The sequence below is a fragment of the Mytilus trossulus genome, chromosome 13, assembly GCF_036588685.1.
Source record: "Mytilus trossulus isolate FHL-02 chromosome 13, PNRI_Mtr1.1.1.hap1, whole genome shotgun sequence".
NCBI lineage: Eukaryota > Metazoa > Mollusca > Bivalvia > Mytilida > Mytilidae > Mytilus > Mytilus trossulus.
The window spans coordinates 49809207-49832216 of record NC_086385.1 but is presented as its reverse complement, the minus strand read 5'-3'; the positions used below and the strand labels follow the sequence as shown (position 1 = coordinate 49832216).

The window sequence follows — 23010 nt, the reverse complement described above, 5'->3', positions numbered from 1 at the left end:
ACTTTATTAAGTATCACTGTACTGTTCCAAATTTAGGCTGTCTGGCCCGTGCGCTTTATGAAGTATCACTGTAATATTCCACATGTAAGCAGGCACGCCTTAATGTGAAAAATGGCAGCGAAACTAATAAGCCTGGGTCTGCCTGCTTACATGTGGAATATTATAGTGATACTTCATAAAGCGCACGGGCCTGACAGCCTAAATTTGGAATAGTACAGTTATACTTAATAACGTGCCCGGGCCTACGAGCCTAAATGTGGCATAATACAGCGATACTTGAAAAAGCGCCCAGGCCTTACAGCCTAAATGTGGATTATTAGAGTGATACTTAATAAAGCGCTATATTAAGTATCACTGACCCGGGACCTTTATTAAGTATCACTATTATATTCCACATTTGGGCTATCAGGCCCAGGTGCTTTATTGAATATCACTGTAATATTCCACATGTAAGCTCATAGGCCTTGGCACTTTATTAAGTATCACTGTACTGTTCCAAATTTAGGCTGTCAGGCCCGTGCGCTTTATGAAGTATCACTGTAATATTCCACATGTAAGCAGGCACGCCTTAATGTGAAAAATGGCAGTGATAATAATAAGCCTGGGTCTGCCTGCCTAAATGTGGAATATTACAGTGATACATAATAAAGCGCCCGGGCCTGACAGCCTAAATGTGGAATTTTAAAGTATTACTCAATAAAGAGCCAGGGCCTGACAACCTAAATGTGCAATATGAGAGTGATACTTAATAAAGCGCCCGGGCCTGACAGCCTTAATTATTAGGAATATAACAATGATACTTAATAAAACGCCCGGGTCTTACAGCCTAAATTTGGAATATAACAGCGATACTTAATAAAGCGCCCGGGCCTGAAGCCTAAATGTGGAATATTACAGTGATACTTAAAAATGCGCCCGGGCCTGAAAGCCTAAATGTGGACTATTACAGCGAAACTAAATAATCACCTGTGCCTGACAACCAAAACGTGGAATATTACAGTGATTCTTAATAAAGTGCCCTGCTTGACAGACTAAATTTGGAATATTACAGCGATACTTAGTAAAGCGCCCGGGTTTAACTGCTTAAATGTGGATTATTACAGTGATACTTAATAAAGCGACCGGGACTGACAGCCTAAATTTGGAATATAACCGTGATACTAAATAAAGCGTCCAGGCCTAACAGCCTAAATTCGGAATATTACAGTGATACTTAATAAAGCGCCCAGACCTGACAGCCCTTATGTGGCATATTACAGTAAAAATTAATAAACACCCGAGCCTGACAGCCTACATGTGGAATATTACAATGAATTTTAATAAAGCACCCTGTCCAGAATGCCTTAATGTTGACTAATACTGCTATAGTAATAAAGCGCACGGGCCTGACAGCCTTAATGAAGAATATTACAGTGATACTTAAAAAAGCGCACGGGCCTGACAGCCTTAATGTGGAATAGTACATTGATACTTAATTTAGCGCAAGGGCCTGACAGCCTAAAATAGGAATCTTAAAGTGATACTTAATAAAGCGCCCGGACCTGAGAGCCTGAATGTGGAATATTACAGCGATAATTAATAAAGCGCCCGGGCCTGACAGCCTTAATGTGGAATACTACTGTTATACTAAATAAAGTGCCGGGACCTGACAGACTAAATGTGGAATCATATAGTGATATCTTATAAAGCGTTCGGGCCTGACAGCCGAAATGCGGAATATTACAGTGATACTAAATAAAGCTCTCGGGCCTGAGAGCCGAAATTTGGAATATTACAGTGATGTATGTATTATATATGCATACCAATTTGTTCCCTCTAAACGAAATTGTGTTAAACTTAGTGTTCATAAAATAAATTAAGATATCAATTTCTGACATTTTCAATTGTTGCTAGGTTTCAAATGAAAAATATATCATTTGATTACCTTTTGGAAAGCTTTTAGGAATTTTGATCCGCAATGCTCTTCAACGTACTTAATTTGACCTTTTAAATTTTTGTGATTCAAGCGTCACTGATGATTCTTTTGTAGACCAAACGCGCGTCTGGCGTATGTACTAAATTTAGTCCTGGTATCTATGACGTGTTTATTTGCTTTAACGAAATGATTTTTAACATTGTTAGTTGCCAACCAATGCTTACCAGAGTACATGTCGTAACGCTTGATATTTAACAAAATATGTATTAATTGAGAACACACCCTGATAAAATTCATGTTAAAATTAAAAAAAAAAAACAGTAGTAATCGATGCTTAAAAGACATAAAACAACGGAAAAATAGAAACACATATTAAGTCAAACAAAAAACAAACGTCAATGAAACGTACAAAGAAACGTAGATATTTGATAACAACTGTCATATTCCTGAATTGGTACAGGACATTTAAATAAAAAGTTAAAATTTACACCATTTGACCAATGCCTTATATCTATCAGTTTCTTAACCTGACATAAAAATGTTTAATCGGTCCCCATGCTGACAGGTCAGTTTTCTTTGGTTGATTTAACCATATGATTATCATGATTTCGTTTGTATAAAACAATTTCCTATTTTTGATTTTTTCTGATAATTTTATCTTTGATAGTATATGTTTCTCAATTAAGATTAAGATGACAAATTGTAAACAACAAAAATGTTTGCAAGTTAAACAGTTTGATATTACATATAAAGCACATATTCATATGACGTTTTATCTTACCTCTTTTATTTTTTTCGGAATATGATTGGTTAAACGCGTCCGCTTGGAAACCTTGTATATTTCATACTATATAAGTAGGGAGGCGGGGCTTATTTCATATACGGTCAGTAGTGGTTTTACGTCCCTTTATTTTTCATATCAGGTTAGAAGGTCGGCGGGGCTTAATTCACGGTTAGTAGTGGTGTTACGCCCCTTTATAAAATAAAACAGTACTGAGAAAAAATGTTAAAGATTTCAAGAGACGAAGAAATTGATGATTACGATTAAAATGAATTCATTAAACACATTTTAACATAACAAGTTTTTATTGTTGGCATTTGTTTTTATAGGACCAATGGAAGTAGGTTCTTAATGCTTGAAGATTTGCTCCTTTTGATAGGTCACTAGTCTAAAGTTCACACGTTAAGAAAGTCCGTAAGATACATTCGTTATATAGTGTGTTTGTGACATAAAACGGTATATATGGAGTAAGAAAATTCCAAATGGGGATTCGGGCTTCGCTCTCACCCCATATGAAATTTGCTGACCCCATATATATCGGATTAGGTCTCTAGCACACTATGTAACCAATAATATTTAGATAAAATAAATGGTAAAATAGAATAAAAAAAGGATGTATTGAATACTTGCCTAGATTCACAAATTATTTGTTTTGGGGAATCACAGTTTTCATCACCCCATTGATATTGGTAAGAAAAAACTAATGCAGCACAATTAGCAGGTCCAGCTCCAGCTTTATTCTTATTATCTGGTTGAATCGGTGTTCCTTGATACCAGTCAGTGTATGTCAAAGGTTGACCAGAAACCCAATTAAACGTGCCTTCCGTATTATTGTGTTGGAGACCTATCCACCAGTCTATTAAAAGTAATTGACTTGCAAAATTTCTATTTAATGTGAAATATATGAAAACAAGACAGAATAAAACATATTCGAGCAAACGTGCACTTTGCTTAAAAATGACGAGGCGACAGATGTCATTAGAAACTTAAAAACACACAAGACAAAAACTGACAATGTCATGGGAAAGTTGCCATGCAAACTTTCCTAATTGGTTATAACTAATTGAACAAAGTAATTATTTGTCACGTTTGTCTTTGTTCGTTATAAACATTGACCATTTAGCCCATTTTTTTAGTAAAATCGTTGTGGTGTAGCTCGGCAGTTCAACATACTGATCTTTAACGATTTGGCAGTAATTAATGGTATTATTGTCTTTCCTCTTTGCTTCTGTTTTCTATTTGTATGGCTGTCATACAAGTGTAAAGTTTAGTTAGCTATAAAAGTGAAATCACATAAATACTAAACTACGAATGTTAAGCAACATATTTATACATATTGGAATGTCCGTACTCGGGGATATCACAGCTTTTTTCTACTCTTTTGATGGATGTGATTTTGATTTTGTGATTTCGTAAGGGACTTTGGGTTTGAAATACTCCTTAGAGTTCTGGCCACCGTTTCACAAAGCCTTCTTAACTTACGATCATCGTATCAGTTTACGATCTGTTTATGTGTGGTTATACGTTCACGTTACGTGTGTTTCACAAAAGGACCACTAAGTTGATTGCAAGTTACGTCCTGTGTTCCATCGTAAGTGTATCGTTAACAAGGAAGAATGCTATCTTTCACGTCCGCACATTTTTCGAGTATGGCATGCCAATTTCACATTTTAAATAAATTATTACGGATGGAGAATTATGACGATTTTTTTATTTATATCAATATTAATGCAAGTAAAGAGTAGCAGCTCCTTTCCAATAATCAAGATATGACACTTTTTTTAATAAATGCTTAACGAGTTTAATAACATATTACACAGGGAGGGATGCTATCAAATACTTTCTGTTATTGAAATTAAATTACTACGACAGCTGAGTGGACATGGTATATATTATCAATTTCATATATTAACGGCAACACTTTGAACACATACTCTTTTTGAAGACAAAAACAGTTAAATGTATTTAACAAAACTATCCGTCGCAGTAAAAGTTTGGTGGATTTGGGACAACGAGAGAGAGAGAGAAAGGGGGACCTTATTTCTTTGTTCTGTATACTTTGATCTGTTCAGTAATAACTATGTTTATTCTAATCTTTAACTTATGTGTCCTTTTGAATGTGTCACTGCACTACACAAGTGACCACATTTATCAGTTTTGATTAATACATGATTGAAACCAAAAAGACAAACAGACAAATAATAGTACACATGACACAACATAGAAAAGTAAATAAACAACACGAACCTCACCAAAAACTAGGAAATCAATGATCTCAGGTGCTCCGGAAGGGAACGCAGATTCTGCTCCACATGTGTAATGTGTTACAATTCTAAATTAAAATATTTGACTTAGATACGACAACCACTCATGCTGGCTGTTCAAAACTCCCCTTCTGAAAAATCACGATTCATGGTTGCACTTTGTAAATACAGCTGTTTCTGAAAACACGCCTCTTTTGTGGAGAAATTGAATATTCATAGAAAATTAATTTTGTTTGCATACTGCTTCCCAGTTATGCTCTCTGTGTTCCATATAGCAGAGACAGAACTTAAATACAGTAAATAAACACGTAAATATTGTTTTCTGTCAAATCTGTGGTAACATTTCATTCAAGGTAGTTCAGAAAATTATTGTAAGTTTAAAGTCTGAGAAGTTCAGGGCATATAAACGTTGAAATCATGCCGCACAGCCCTATATTTTGACCTTTGAACAAAATTGTGGGGCAAATAAACTTTCAATTAATAGGATAAGATTTTTTTCATAGTGAAAGTGGTACAGTTTTAGTCGTATTAGAGTTCCTATTGGAAATTGCATTGTCAATATTTACAGAAATGCAACCTCAAGTCGTTTGTTTGTTTACGAACAAAACAAAAGAAGTTTATGGAAGACCCTATACAAACGCTCTACACCTTTGCAGCTCAGACATGAAAATTACATTAATTGACACATTAAGAATCAAAATAATTGATTCAAGCTATACTTTATCGTAGTTTTAAGATGGGTATGCACTATACTCGTTTTATTTTAGCACTCACTGTCGCTCGGGCAAAAATGATCACGAATATAATGCCTACTCATGTTAAAACTGCAATAAAGTATAGCTTGCATCAATAATTTCTGAATTTTATAACATATACAGCAGTATTAGAGACATGGAGAGTAATATTGATTCTGATAAAGCTTGGAACAGTATGTCAATATATATGTTCCTGGATAGAGTTAACATTTTATCACCAGAACTAAATTTTATTATTGATCTAGAAAAAAATCCAATCAATCAATTGAGAAATTTTAACGTTCATTTAACATTTATACATGTTATACGTATTTAAAAACTTGTTTATCGGGCATTCGTCTTCAAGACTTTAGCAATGCATTGTTGTTTTAGATTGGAATGAATTACGGATCGTACAAATATTGAAAACTAAAAACTTAGAAATCATTCCGACGAAAGCGACTTTTTGATTCTGAAATCATCTTTAATCATGTTAATTTACCATACATTTTAATATTATAAAGATAATAAGGTATTAACTCCATCATACAAAGTTGACCTTTTGTTTTGCATCCTAGGTTCAAAATATTCGGCTCAAAGCGTGATGGATGAAAAGAGAATAATTTGTCGATTGTATGAAATTTATAACTAGTGATATGCTTTTGCTGTTATTACAGAGTTTGTTGTTGTCGGAGGTAATTGTGGTCTGAACTTTATCACGAACTGTTTTATCGGTGTTGTGATAATTTCTGACACAATGTAGGAGAAGAATATAAAGTTAACTTTGTCTGCAATAGTGAACGAACTGTTCAGTCAAGATTTATCAAATCTTGCAAAATCGTGGATTTGGAGGAAAATACCTTTGCTTATTATTGAACATAATGTGCTTGGCTAAAATCAAGGAACCAGTTCTGAAAGGACCAGTTCAACATTTCATTCCAAATGATATACTTATATCAATAATAAATTTGATATGCAGAAAACAAAGAGTTAAGTTTGTTAATCGACTTTGCCTTATATTTTCTCATAATTCGGGTTAATTCAAATAAATACAGTCCGACTGTGTGCGTATTCTAAAAAAGTACGTATACGGTCCAGACCGTACGCGTACTGTCCAAATACGCATATGGTCTGGAACATAGACATTATCTATATTGTTGAAAACTATTATATTTTGCTCTCAAGATGTCTTTAGTTTGTCTTTGTTATTTGATTTGATTGCTGTCTTATTAACGTATAACCTACATCTCCAACAGTTTTCTATAACTAAAACGGTTATTGTGTATGAAATAATTGTTTTTCTTTCCCTCAATGATATGCTTAAAGGATGAAGAGAGATTTACACAGGCACATGTTTCTATCAGGTAGGTTGACTTTTGATATGTATTACACGTTGAAAGTCAACCTTGGTGCCTGCGGGCGATGTCTCTAAATAAAAAAATTGTAAACAGAACAAAAATTGCTTCACTTTTTCATCTTTAAATTCCCCTCCCCTTCCAATTTTTTTTCTACTGTATTAATTTTTAAAGACATATCTTAAAAAAGTATAATGGATCTTCAGCTTAACCCCTTCCCCCGCAGTTTTCGTATATATTGTACACATTAGATTCGATCCTAAAATAACCACTAGAAAGACATACATGTATAACTAAATAGTTGCAATAAATTCAATTGACCACGAAAATAATCCCAATAAGGTTTTATATGTTTCGATATTCTGATTAGAATTTTGGAAAAATTACCAGAAAATAATCATTATCTGATTTGACTGTAAACAACTGTTTAGATTTAAACGTTTTTATCAATTACCACTGTGCCTGTAGTGATATAATCATAAAGAGATATCAGAACGCGGACGTGACAGAAGCCTGTTTATCAAATTGTTAAGATGGACGCCGATAGGAAATAAAATGAGCACAAAGTGATTAAAACCTTAGCTTTGCTATATGAAAGTTGATTGCCTATTCAAATAATCAAACGATGCAAGACTCTACGTTTAGTTCTATAAGATTTAAAAAGATTCTTCTTCGTTTTCCAATATTTGAGGCATCTTGATCAAGAATAAAGAACGCTGCAGCCATGTTAGATAGATAAATTCATTTTCGCAGAAAAAAATACAATGGAGATACGACTAGGTATAGTTGTATGAAGTTACGCAAAGTTAACGCATTATTTAAAGCATTTTAATTTACAACGGCTTTGTGAAACGGCTGTAACATGTGTAAGATCTACGATTTATTTACAATGGATATAGGATGAGACGTACACTTACTAAGGCTTTGTGAAACGGTACCATGTATATTTGTTATTTTATTTTTCTAATCATTACCATGTGAACTGTTGATCAATGTAGCTATACGTTTCAGATGGTTGCTTTCTTCCCTAGTTTCCAAAGATGGAAGATGGCCACCAAATTGTTTACATGCGCTCTATAAGTACAACATGAACGGTAAATAGAAACGCAATTATCTCAAAACAACACATTTTTATTATTACTATTATCACAGACAATATATCGATAAAGGTTACAGACACATGTTATGTTTACCTTTGACATATGTCGGCACATTTTTGTCAGTTTGTTATCAAGCGTCGTAAAACATAACATGAGATATAAGGCATGAAGGTAAAATATCTCTATATACATAATAAAGGATCCTACACGTTAATGTAAGATACAGTTAAAAAATAGATATATTTATAAGTACGTCTAAACCAGTGACAACTCAACAACAGATATACATTGCACAACAGTAAAATGATTAAAGATACTATGACTGATTTGACGCTAAAAAAACAAGGAAAACAAGATAACAGTTATGAAGTTGAAACCCGTTGATAACCATTAAAATCCGAAAATTTTGACAAATTCAGATAAATTAATGTGGTCCATAATTGATAGATTATCCTCAAAATTTTAAAATAAATGTTCGTAAAAAAGTGAACTTATTATTTCTACTGGGCTTGTGACTTCATTGGTATGCAGTCCTATCTTTGTAATGTAATCTTTGTTGTGCAATTCGTTCTTGACACTTAGGAAAGACGCATACGAAGGTTATACAGTTACACGTAAAAATCATCACAACAACTTTCAACCAATATGCACAATATTTAGATATCTCAAATTTTTTCATAAGTGTTAATGTTTTATCAGATAATTACTAAAGTATAGCTGTCTTAAGGTAACACGATACCGAATGACGTTACGCCACGAGTTATCGTTCCTGACGTTATCGAATAACGTTCACACATTCAAGCCAATGCATCAGTATTTGCAATCACAAAGTGATAAAATTAAAAAAAAAAAAATGGGTATTTATGTGACATTTTTAATGGTAACTTTTTCTGGATACTTGATGGAGCAAAGACTTATGGCCTGACCGATGAAGAAAATGTTAATAATTTTTTTTATTATTGCTCATTGTTTTAAAATCTTTAAAAATATATTACTTTACTTTTAAATATTCTGTTTCTTTAAAATTTAAGCATCTGAACGATTATCTACATATAATAGACTGAGTTTTATCACAAGTCTTTATTCTTGGTATATGTTTGCAATAAATACTTTTTCTTGATCATGATGAACCATGAAATTTTGTTTTGAAAGTAGAAATATAATCTATAGAAACTTAGGATGATGTGTAAAAAAACACGGGGAATTGTTGGTACATCTATTAATTCTTGTTAAAATGGTCGTCTAAAACACCGCTCTGGAAAAATGGAAAAATGAAATTTATCTGGATGACAATACGGATAGAATTAGGCGATAATGCACAATACAAGCAGACTTTGCAACGCATACAAAAATAGTTTGTTTGTATGGAGGCGGGAATTTCACAATTGATAATTGTAAAATATTGATTTATTTCATAACGGTACACTTTTTTAACACAAACGTTGTTACAAATATATTTATATAATAATTTTCTATTAATTTATCCATTTTTTTTGGTTTCCTTCTCCTTTAAGAAAGGGGTTTACTTGGTTATTTTGCCGAATATATATCTTTCTCTATGTCCCAGTATAAAAGGTCTCTGAAATTCATTATTCTGTACAGAGTAGATCCAATATCGTTTTGGAATTATTTTGATAATAAAGTGCTAGATTTGTAAAGCTATAGACCAAGTCTACACGGGATATACAGCAACATCGGAATGAAGCCTCAAAAAGTTAACGTAGGCTGAGAAATACATGGGAACTTGATCCGGCAAAAATAAAATGAAAAAACCAGGTCCCGTTACAGTATGATTAAAGCCATCCCCAAGTTGCTACTTGCGCCAATAAACGCAAGTTGATAGTCGGGACTGGCTATAGTCAGACTGGTTTCGTTACAATTTTTTTCTCTCCAAATTTACAATCAAACGACTGACTAATTATTATTCAAACGGAAAAAAGAGACTGAAATAGCTAGATCTTGAAATCCTTTAGATTTCATTTTCGTGTTAATTACGCTTGCATGGGTATTTGGTGGTAGTGTGTTTTTTTGTGTGATTTGAGGTGGAAATAGTGTACATGTACAAGTTTGGAGACAACGCGACTGAAAGAGAATTAACATAGTTGCCTTTTTAGGCCCTGAGGGACATATTGCTCACATACTTAGGTAGCAACCATTTGATTTTCGGGGGGGGGGGGGGGGGGGGGGATGGCTATGGATTTTTTTCTAAACAAACTTCTTTTATCGGCTTTGGCGAAAGACAATCTATTTTTTTGGCGACAAGTCGAAAACAATTTTTTTCTTTCAATTTTAGCATTACATATAGTTGAGGCTGAGGGTGAAACAAACAATTTTTTTTTCTCAGAGTCAAAAACACCCCCTCCCCCCCTCCCCCGAAAATCAAATGGTTGCTGCTTTATCGTCTGGAAAAGCCCGAGGAGTTTCATAGTATTGAAAGGAGTTTTTAGAACAAGCATGCAAAAGAAGAACAAGTTTTTAGAACAAGCAAGCATGCACAAATATATATATATTTATTAGGGTTGAGATCTCACAAACATGTTTAACCCCGCCGCATTTTTGCGCCTGTCTCAAGTCAGGAGTCTCTGGCCTTTGTTAGTCTTGCATTATTTTAATTTTAGTGACTTGTGTACAATTTGGAAATAAGTATGGCGTTCATTATCACTGAACTAGTATATATTTGTTTAGGGGCCAGCTGAAGGACTCCTCCGGGTGCCGGAATTTCTCGCTACATTGAAGACCTGTTGGTGACCTTCTGCTGTTGGTTTTTTTATTTGGTCGGGTTGTTGTCTCTTTGACACATTCCCCATTTCCATTCTCAATTTTATATAAAAAAAAATCATATACATGTATGCATATTGTAATACTAGTATAAAATGTATTAGCAAGAGTTTTAGAAACACGATGGAAAGCGAGACTCGCCGAGCTTTCCACTTGTTTCGTAGCGAGTGCAAACACCTTTTATAATTCTGACAATGTATATTGCACATAATTTTATATTTTGTTTATATCCTACAATTTACACCCCAAGGCCTAGGGTGAATAGGGATAAAAATATGGTCACTTGGTCTTCTTCCGACCGGCAGTAAAATGCTTCCAAAGTGAGGCGTCCATTTGGCTGTGCGGGATGTATTATTTATTGTAAACTGCGTCTTGAACATGCATAAAATATTTGCCACTGGACGTAAAGTTACCAGCAATCAATCCTACAATTCAAAACCGCCACTTGAAACTAATAGAGCACACAACATCATATTGTTTCACCCGTGTAAATTCGACCGTCAATCCCACACTTGATAGTCTTTTTGCTTCAGGTTTAAATTGTGCACCTGTTTTTTAAAGGTACGCATACCGTCTGGATTTTCTTTTTTTTTTTCATGACAGGTTGCCTGATTAGGCATTTTGATAGATTATAAAGGCCCGCCCAGTACTGACTCCGGATAACATCTCCTGCATGTGGAATTTCAAGCTTGAGCTTTTATGTTTCGCAGTTTGTTTTACTTATAAAGAATGGATATATAATCTCAAGATTTGTTTTATAAAATAATTTTCCACAAATGCCAGACTGTTGAACTAATAGTGAAATTTTGCATACAGTTTGCAATGTTTGTCCGACTTGCTTAGCAAGCAACTCGCACATTTACACCACGCAAAGTACACTATACAAATGTACGTAGCAAGTCAAGAATCATGAAAAGTTTTGAATTTTTCTTTGAGTTTTGTTATTTTATTTATCATGCATGAACTATTTGCCACTGAACGTTTAACAACCATCCAAAACAGAGCATTATATCACTGTCAACTAAATCGAATTTTTAGAGTACCATTTTTCTACATGGATGAAGCAATGACAACACCATTGTCATAAAAGATGGAGTTAAAAACTCAGCAATTCAAATAAATCACACGTAAAACATTTTATGTTATTTTCACTCGAATTTTACAAAAATATGAAGGTATTTAATATGCTCGTTAAAATCAGACGAGATTAATGTTAACTTCATGTTAGTGAAATTTCTATGTGTAGGACGAAATAAATTATATCAGTAGAATCTCATCACTAGGAAATTTACGGAAACCTGACAGGGGAAACGAAATTAAAATAAACACCCTTCAGATCCCGACACATTTTGTGTTTTCCATTTCTCTGGAGAATAACGTTACATTCTGTATTCAATAACGTCACACGTTTTCGGTCAAATTCTAAGGGTATTAATCAATTTTGAAGCCATTTATTTCAAAAACAAGGATGGTGACATATGATTTTCTATACATGTATGAATTCAATTTGTAATTCTGAATATTATGTTAGTTTTTTGTTGTTCTCCGTATATAAGAACATAGCCATCCATTGGAAAATCTAAAAAGGTTAGCCGAAAAACATGCATTTCTCCTATATACCTAAGTAAATTTGTCGCCCAAATCGACGTTTTCCAATGAAAATACCAAGAAAACAAAAAAGGTGACCCCCATTTTTTATTACATATTTCGATGTACCTCGGTGCAAAGAACGCGTATGCCAAAAAGTTTGGAAATCGGGAGATATGCCATTCGGTATCGTGTTACCTTAATTCTTTTAGTTTTTTATGATTTGTTTGATTTCAATTTTCCCCTCAGGCTTTTAATATGTTAAGAATGACAAATTTCATATTGTAATACTTACCAATGCAAAGGGCATAGATGCCTGATCACAAACTAAAAGGTAGCTTTTGTCATGAAAAGAAAATCGGGTGAATGGACATGCTTTAATAGATAAATTAATAAAAAAGATTATTAACCACTTATCCGTATAATCGTATCACAGTTTAGTTCCCGTTCACCAAACGGAAATTCGCTTTTTTTGTATGCTCTTTCGTTTTTTTTATTAATCATAATGAGCCTATTAAATTTCTTTTTCTAAGATTAAAAACGGAAATTCCATTTTCAAATGGCAAAATAAACTAAATGGGAAAGCAAATGTCGCATTCCTGGTTTGGTAGATACATTTCATTATGAAGAAAATGGTAGATTATTTTTGTTTGCATACTTAGCATCGCACTGTATATTAATAACACATATTTACGTTAAATTGAAAATTGGGATCCCGCTAACATGTTTAACCCCGCCACATTATTAATGTATGTGCCTATAAGTGTTAATGTTTGTGTCGTTTTGGTCTTTTGTGGATAGTTGTCTCATTGGCAATCAAACCACATCATCTTTTTTATATGTATGTTATCCGCATGTGGAGCAGGATCTGCTTACCCTTCCGGAGCACCTGAGATCACCCCTAGTTTTTGGTGCGGTTCGTGTTGTTTATTCTTTAGTTTTCTATGTTGTGTCATGTGTACTATTGTTTTTCTTTTTGTCTTTTTTTATTTTTAGCCATGGCGTTGTCAGTTTGTTTTAGATTTACGAGTTTGACTGTCCCTTTGGTATCTTTCGTCCCTCTTTTATCAAAATAAATACACAAAAAAATAGAGAAAATTGTGTGTTTTATCATAATTATAGCTGTAATTTCTCAAACACCTTGTTTGTGTTAAGTTAGATATTTTTCTACTGTGCCAAATAAGGAGAAATAACTCAGATAAAGTATTTTTTATTATAGAAAATGATATGAATTTACCTTTTTTGATATGTAGCAAGAAAACAAGATCGGTGATCCTTTTTGTGTTCTCTTTTTCTTATCTGATGCATGTTATAAGAGCAATCCCCTAACATTTGATCTTAATGTTCTGATATTACTCTTTCTATTTAGCACATAAAATTAGATTTTGCATGCATAACCTATACAAAATCTGATAATTTTGCACAACCTGTAGCGTAAAAAAAAGTCCGATGACCCATACTTTTCAATATTATTGAAAAAAGCATTAAAAAAGTTATCAAAATATTCTATCAATTTCAATTAAGACTCCCTACCCACCTTAATATAAAGTTCATCAGCATACATCCGCTTGTGAAAGTTTATAAAATTTTATATAAAATGACAAAATAGTTTCCAACGTAAATAGATTTTGACCACTGTTTTGTTTCCCTTAAAGTCCCATAATCATGTAAATCTCACAATTAAGATAAAAAAAAATCAAGAGAATAGTTGGTCACGATTTTAAATCATTTGCATTCAGATGACAAAACAAAAATCAACTAATCCTTTGAATGAACATAAACTAAATATTTGACGTACCATGACATATTGGAATATCACCATCCCACCCGGAGTCTGTACATCTGAGTGATTGACTTCCTAGTAAAGTATATCGGCATTTACATGAAAAATTGGCAACATCCCCAATGTCTCTACCACTCACAGAAACATTTCCATTTTGTTGAGGTTGAAGATCTTCACATTGAACTGACAATTGTAAAAATAAAAAGTTATAACATCCTAGAAGCCAGGATTATTTTTTTTATATACGCAAGACGCGTGATTCGTCTATTACGTTTCTTTTAGTTACAAAAGCATATCACTTATTTCATATGCATCAATTGAATTAACTTTAACTTAAATTCTTTATACCGCTTTGGTAAAATATCAAAACATCAGAGGCAATTTGGTAGATACATTTGTTGGTCTGTTTTCAAAGTCTTAGAAAAAACAGTGTTCAGAGAGAAAACTCTTACATGAAAAGAATTCAAGTAAGTGGTGTTTGTTTCAAAAGCGTATTAACTGTTCAATGTCATATACCAAACAACTAAACGACAGGTTGCAAAAAAAAAAAAAAAACAGCGGAGGAGAAATGTTTAGGCGGAAGTTAATTATAAATTGTAGAAAAAAAACCAATGGGTGTTTCTACTTTTTCGTTTTTTAATATTATCATCCTGATATTGAAAGAACATTTGAAGGTCTTTCAACCGAAACGATCTATGTGATATGAAACATTGTAAATTCTTGATAAACGTTTCATTTTCAGTGTCAACTTAAAGTAAGTTGTATACTGATTTAAACAATATGTGGTTTCTATTACTTCCTGTTTGAAATAGGGGAGATAATTCGTTACTTCCCGCTGGAAAAATATCATTTACGCTATTATTTAATAGTATTAGCTTGCCAAATAAAACTCGCTTATTACTTTTCCGAACTTTACATGCAAACAAAGCTATACTTCCGGATGTTACAAGCCCACTTTCGGTTCCTTTCATCAAGGTCAAATAGATTGCAAACTAAGGCATACTTATCCCTGATTTTAAAAATATATATAGATATAGGAAGATGTGGTGTGAGTGCCAATGAGACAACTCTCCATCCAAATAACAATTTAAAAATTAAACCATTATAGGTTAAAGTACGGCCTTCAACACGGAGCCTTGGCTCACACCGAACAACAAGCTATAAAGGGCCCCAAAATTACTAGTGTAAAACCATTCAAACGGGAAAACCAACGGTCTAATCTATATAAACAAAACGAGAAACGAGAAACACGTATATATTACATAAACAAACGACAACTACTGTACATCAGATTCCTGACTTAGGACAGGTGCAAACATTTGCAGCGGGATTAAACGTTTTAATGGGCCCAAACCTTCTCCCTTTTTCCTGAAACAATAGCATAACATCACAACATATAAAAACATACGATAAAATATCAATTAGCAGACTTAACTCAATCAAAAAACGTATGATTATACACAGAACGAATAAATTTGATCTGCGATATCTGAATACAAATGCACAGTTAATTAAATATTAGAGACATTGTACTATCGCTTGAAATAGGGAATAAAATGGCTTACGTATCTAACATTGTTGGGTTGATGTTTAGACGAGTTGTTTATACATTATGTATACACAGCCATGTATCACCATCATTGATGGCGATCCGATAGATACATCTGTTGAAGAGTTGTCACTGACTCAGACGTACTTATGAATATAATTATTTTCTGTGACTGTATCTAACATTAATTTGTAGGATCCTTTACTATAGATAATTTAGCTGATCTGTCACAATAACATCTTCATGCCTTATATATCATGTACTGTAGTACGCCGCTAGATTAAAACTGACGAGGAAAGGTAAGATACGGCCAACGAAAACTCTATTTTGTAGAGCCCATGTGGTCGTGTGGTCGAGCGGGACGGCTGCAATGCAGGCGATTTGGTGTCACGATATCACAGTAGCATGGGTCCGAATCCCGGCGAGGGAAGAACCAAAAATTTGCGAAAGCAACTTTACAGATCTAACATTGTTGGGTTGATGTTTAGACAAGTTATATATATATATATATATATTTATAAATTGCGGTTTTTATCCAACGCAATCATAGGTTTGAACGTAGTTTTCAATTTAGACTCGTTTATATTTTTTGTTTGGGCATGTATCATATTTTGCCTCCGGTTTATATGATCCGTTCATCCTATATTGACCCTAAAATTCAAGAGTTTATTTAAAAATGAGGGTACTTTTTCTTAAAATGAGGGTTCTTTTTATATGGCCTTCCAAATACCGTTTCGATCCCTAACATTACTGAAGAGACATTTATTGTCGAAATCCGGATCTGGTGTACTAATGAAATATTGACACCGTATGTTTGTGGTATAACATCGTATCCACTAGTTAACACAATTTTTTCTGTTTAATATTAAATTGATAAGATCCATTTTGTTACATCTTGTGATCAATTTTATTTGGCAATCGTCAATGGCAGTCAGCAGGGTTAAATAAGATCAGTTGTTCGACCTGTTAGTCAAATGCGTTTTGTTTAAATATACTTTTTCACTTTTTTGGTCTTTTGGAAAATGATGTTTGTGCTGTTCTTAGACCCTTCTACAACGAAATTTTGTTTGACATGAACACGTATAAACATTTCGGTTTTTATCCAACGCAATCAAAGGTTTGAACGTAGTTTTCAATTAAGACTCGATATATTATTAATTATATTAAAATTGAAATTGGAAAAAACTAAATAAAAAAACAATTATTCAGAGAACAGAAGAAGGTTTTTCTAATCAAGATGATGTAATTTGATATCGAAATCTTAATATACCTTTTAAATCTGATTATGAATTTATAGCTTATTGAATGCCAATGGTTGCATTGCCTTTTGTTTGAAGTTAGTTATGAAATTTGTTACTCCAGGTTAAGCAATGTCAATTTTTGTATTATTTAATATATTAGATGATATTGATTTCTAAATAAATGGTTCTGTTAACTTAACTAGAGGCTCTAAAGAGCCTCTGTCGCTCACCTTGGTATATGTGAATATTAAACAAAGGAAGCAGATGGATTCATGACAGAATTGTGTTTTGGTGATGGTGATGTGTTTTTAAATCTTACTTTACTAAACATTCTTGCTGCTTACAATTATATATATCTATAATGAATTTGGCCCAGTAGTTTCAGTGGATAAGGTTTACAAAAAATTACAAATTATATGAAAATTGTAAAAAATTGACTATAAAGGACAATAACTCCTAAGGGGGTCAATAGACCATTTCGGTCATGTTGACTTATTTGTAAATCTTACTTTGCTGAACATTATTGCTGTGTGCAGTTTATCTTTATCTATAATAATATTCAAAATGATGACCAAAAACAGCAAAATTTCCTTAAAATTACCGATTCACCGGCAGCAACCAACAACGGGTTGTCAGATTCATCTGAAAATAACAGGGCAGATAGATGTTGATCTGATAAACATTTCACTCATGTCAGATTTGCTCTAAATGCTTTGGTTTTTGAGTTATAAGCCAAAAACTGCATTTTACCCCTATGTTCTATTTTTAGCCGTGGTGGCCATCTTGGTTAGTTGACCGGGTCACGCCACACATTTCCTAAACTAGATACCCCAAAGATTATTGTTGCCAAGTTTGGATTAATTTGGCCCAGTAGTTTCCGAGGAGAAGATTTTTGTAAAAGATAACCACGATTTACGAAAAATTGTAAAAAATTGACTATAAAGGGCAATAACTCCTAAAGGGGTCAACTGACCATTTTGATCCTGTTGACTTATTTGTAAATCTTACTTTGCTGAACATTATTGCTGTTTACAGTTAATCTCTATTTATAATAATAGTCAAGATAATAACCAAAAACATATATAAACAACTCGTCTAAACATCAACCCAACAATGTTAGATCTGTAAATTTGCTTTCGCAAATTTTTGGTCCTTCCCTCGCCGGGATTCGAACCCATGCTACTGTAATATCGTGACACCTAATCGCCTGCACTGCAGCCGTCCCGCTAGACCACACGACCACCTGGGCTCTCCAAAAAGAGCTCTTCGGTGGGCATGTGTTACCTTTCCACGTCAGTTTTAATCTAGCGGCGTACTACAGTACATGATATATAAGGCATGAAGATGTTATTGTTACAGATCAGCTAAATTATCTATAGTAAAGGATCCTACAAATTAATGTAAGATACAGTCACAGAAAATAATTATATTCATAAGTACGTCTGAGTCAGTGACAACCCTACAACAGATGTATCCATCGGATCGCCATCAATGATGGTGATACATGGCTGTGTACATAATGTATATACAACTCGTCTAAACATCAACCCAACAATGTTAGATGTGTAAATTTGCTTTCGCAAATTTTTGGTTCTTCCCTCGCCGGGATTCGAACCCATGCTACTGTGATATCGTGACACCTAATCGCCTGCACTGCAGCCGTCCCGCTAGACCACACGACCACCTGGGCTCTCAAAAAAGAGCTCCTCGGTGGGCATGTGTTACCTTTCCATGTCAGTTTTAATCTAGCGGCGTACTACAGTACATGATATATAAGGCATGAAGATGTTATTGTTACAGATCAGCTAAATTATCTATAGTAAAGAATCCTACAAATTTATGTAAGATACAGTCACAGAAAATAATTATATTCATAAGTACGTCTGAGTCAGTGACAACCCTACAACAGATGTATCCATCGGATCGCCATCAATGATGGTGATACATGGCTGTGTACATAATGTATATACAACTCGTCTAAACATCAACCCAACAATGTTAGATGTGTAAATTTGCTTTCGCAAATTTTTGGTTCTTCCCTCGCCGGGATTCGAACCCATGCTACTGTGATATCGTGACACCTAATCGCCTGCACTGCAGCCGTCCCGCTAGACCACACGACCACCTGGGCTCTCAAAAAAGAGCTCCTCGGTGGGCATGTGTTACCTTTCCATGTCAGTTTTAATCTAGCGGCGTACTACAGTACATGATATATAAGGCATGAAGATGTTATTGTTACAGATCAGCTAAATTATCTATAGTAAAGAATCCTACAAATTTATGTAAGATACAGTCACAGAAAATAATTATATTCATAAGTACGTCTGAGTCAGTGACAACCCTACAACAGATGTATCCATCGGATCGCCATCAATGATGGTGATACATGGCTGTGTACATAATGTATATACAACTCGTCTATACATATATCTTTCTCTAAATTCAGGATTGAATTTGCTACTTCTTCATGTTCTTCTTTTAGAATATGACTTCAGGTATCATATTAGAGCATTATTTAGAAATATTCCAAATATGTATGATTTCCTTTTGCACTTTGCTGTTATAATGTCCTTGATTTCATCGTTTCTTATTACTTTTTTATAAAAAGAATTGGATATTGATTCAACCTGTCAGTTGAAAATTTTGAAGTTTTCCGATTGATATTGTCACGGTCATATGTCACCCAAAAGCCTGCAACAGACTATATGACTTTACCATGTACCAAGTTGGTGAAATAAATAATTAACCTTGAAATTAACAAATTGAAGGACTTTTTCTCCTATAAGAAGGCTTTTAACTGAAATGTGTCAGATTTTCATCACAATAAGGTGAATATTTTGCACTAAACATTTTATTCATATCTTTTGAGTGCCGAAGTAGATCATAAAACAAGGAAAAGTCAAAATTCGGTATATGAAATTGACCTGAGAACCTTAACCTAAATTTCAAAATAGTGAGCCAAAAACTTCAAACCAAAATACCGGTCTCATCAACCTACCAATTATGTCATTCATTTATAGATAACTAACGTTAACAGAAGGGGAAATAACTCTCAGATAATCAACAAAAAACGATTTCATTTATGATAACAGAGGAAATACATGTACATGAACAATACAAACCTCACAATTATAGGTCTTCAACTTAACAAGGTCGGCTTCAAAAGCCCAATAACTGTTCAATTAAATAAACGAGAAAACGAAAGATACCAGAGGGACAGTAAAACTCATCAATCGATAATAAACTGACAACGCCATGGCTTAAAATGAAAAGGAAAAACAGACAATTGTACACATGACACAACATAGAAAACTTAAGAATAAATAACACTAACCCCAAAACTATGCACCATCTTGCATTTTCTTTCAGTAAACGCGCGTTTGATGGGGCACTTGTCTAATTTGTGTTCATAAGGGACTGTCCGACTTGATTTTCCTCTGAGTTCAGTATTTTTGTGTTTTTACTTTTCACCGATTGGACCAAAATTCTCATATTATATTGATAACATAGTGTAACATTATTCGTCACTTATAAGTCTTATTAAGACAAACCTCTCGTCTTGTATAGTGAATTAGAATCATTGTACCTTTGATAACTATTATCCAAACTATTTAAAGTCTAAAATAATAAATTAACAGGGCATGGGATTAATTAGATGTAGTTTAGTTTAATGTGTATTCTTATCTAGACGCCATCTTATTGTCCATCGAGTTGACCTGCGACGACATTCGATGACCATAACAGTGATGTAAACATAGATATTGATATAAATAGATGTCAGTATCGTACAAATAGATTATTTTAATTTTTTTCGGGACAATTGTCGTAAAAACATTATATACAGTTCAGACATAGTCTGTTACTCTGTTACAAACATTAAATATGTCAATGCAATTTTCAAACTTTTTAACAGTGATTTGATTTCTCTTAGGTTAATATAGTATCAATCGTATAATCTTGTAAAAAGAGAAATGAAAGTTACCAGAGGGACAGTCAAACTCCTAAATCGAAAAAAAAGCTGACAACATCATGGCTAAAAATGAAAAGGACAAACATGCAGACAAAATAGGTACACATGACACAACTTAAGAATAAACAACACAACCTCCACCAAAACGAGGGATGATCTCAAGTGCTATCGAAGGGTAATAAGATCCTGCGCCACATGTGGCACCCGTCGTATTGATTATGAGATAATAAATCTGGTAACTAGTTTTATTCTTTAGGTCACATTTATGAAAGGGAAGGGGACTGTAGTTACGACGTAAGGAGCATATCTGATATCATTTGTGAAACGGTTATTCCATAACGGTCAACTAACTCGTGATTGCGTCCGTATAACTGATTACAATACCATAAATTGGCATTATGATTAACAAATTTTACGTTAATTGAATTTTTCGACTTTTGAATCATTCAAAAGTGACAATTGCTGAAGGTAAAAGAAACTATTGCAAAATTGTACTGTATTAGCTAAAGTACATATATAATGTTTATACTTACATTTGCAACATTGTCCACCTCTACAACATTTTCCTATATTTGTCCATTCTGGTCCGAAAGCCGTTTTACAAGTACTTCCTTGTTTTGCGCATGTTCCCTTTGAAGCATGACATTGCCGCGTAAGACCTTGAGAAAATATGTAACCATCAAGTTTAAATTTGATAATTCAACAGATTGATCAATTACGCAACTTTCAATTGGTGAGAATGTTATCAAACAATGCTGAACATATCATACAAATATGAAATATAAACTAGGTTCGTTCAGAAGATGATAGCATGTATGTTCATAATACCATTACTACAATCCAGACCCCTTTTCTACAAAATAAGACTTATTACTAGGTGCCTACTACAAAATAAGCAACAAGGGATGTCACACGTGCTGTTTATCCTTCTGCAGCACCTTGAATCGTTCTATTTTGTTGTGTGGTTCGTGTTTCTCAGTCTTTTGTTTTTTATCATGTATTTTGTGTACTTTTGTCTGTCTGTTTTGGTTAGATTTATTCTCTTTTACATTAGAATTGTATTAAGACTTTTGTAAAAGCTTAAAAGAACGACCTTTACAATACATAAAGTTTGTTTCATAATATTATTTACTGTTTCAATAGTTGCATCCAATATGTAATATTATACCCTTTGCTGTTTCACTGGTGTCATCCAGTTTGAATATATAATACTATTTGCAGTTTCAAAAGTGACGTCTAGTTTGTATTATAATACCATTTACTCTTTTACTAGTGGCATCCGATATGTAACATAATACCCTTTGCTGTATCACTTGTGGAATCTACTATGTTATATAATAACGATAGTTCCCCTATGCTGTCTATCAATGTCAATCACCATCAATATTCAATATATGGTATAGCTAAGCAGTAAGAAGGACTGTATAATGACTCGTGGTCATCTACAAATGTATATTCCGTAAAAGGGTGACCATTTTGATTCATGGTACTCTCATCTTGACTATTTCTATTTTGAAACAATCCTGCCTTGAGCATAAATTGAATAAGTCTAATAACAAAAATCCATAGTTAAGGGAAGTAAATCCTTATAAGAAGAACAAAGCATGACATTTTGTATTCAAGAAACACAAGCATTTAGCTGACCTCTTAAAGTGCTACATAATAATAGTTATCAAAAGTACCAGGATTATAATCTTATACGCCAGACTCATCAGCAACGCTCAGATCAAAATAGTTAAAAAGCCAGATCAAAAGAAAGTTAAAGAGCATTGGGGATCCAAATTTCAAAAAAAAGTTGTGCCAAATATGGCTAAGGTAATCTACTCCTAGGGTAAGAAAATCCTTAGTTTTTTTGAAAATGCAAAGTTTTGTACACAGAAAATTTATAAAAAATGACCATATAATCGATATTCATGTCAACAATGAAGTGCTGACTACTGGGCTGGTGATACC

At 33.6% G+C, this 23010-nt stretch overlaps 1 protein-coding gene across 1 annotated transcript in view; it reads right to left on the bottom strand.

Moving 5' to 3' along the window:
* Nucleotides 1-524: 524 nt before the first annotated feature.
* LOC134694447 (brevican core protein-like) overlaps nt 525-23010 on the bottom strand; it is a 36916-nt gene continuing 14430 nt past the window's right edge. Inside the window, exons 3-8 of the mRNA XM_063555459.1 lie at nt 21591-21716; nt 14313-14480; nt 12810-12889; nt 8024-8123; nt 3327-3552; nt 525-615 (exon numbers count right to left, since the gene is read on the bottom strand). Coding sequence (XP_063411529.1) covers nt 525-615; nt 3327-3552; nt 8024-8123; nt 12810-12889; nt 14313-14480; nt 21591-21716 — 791 coding nt within the window. The remainder of the gene's footprint in view (nt 616-3326; nt 3553-8023; nt 8124-12809; nt 12890-14312; nt 14481-21590; nt 21717-23010) is intronic.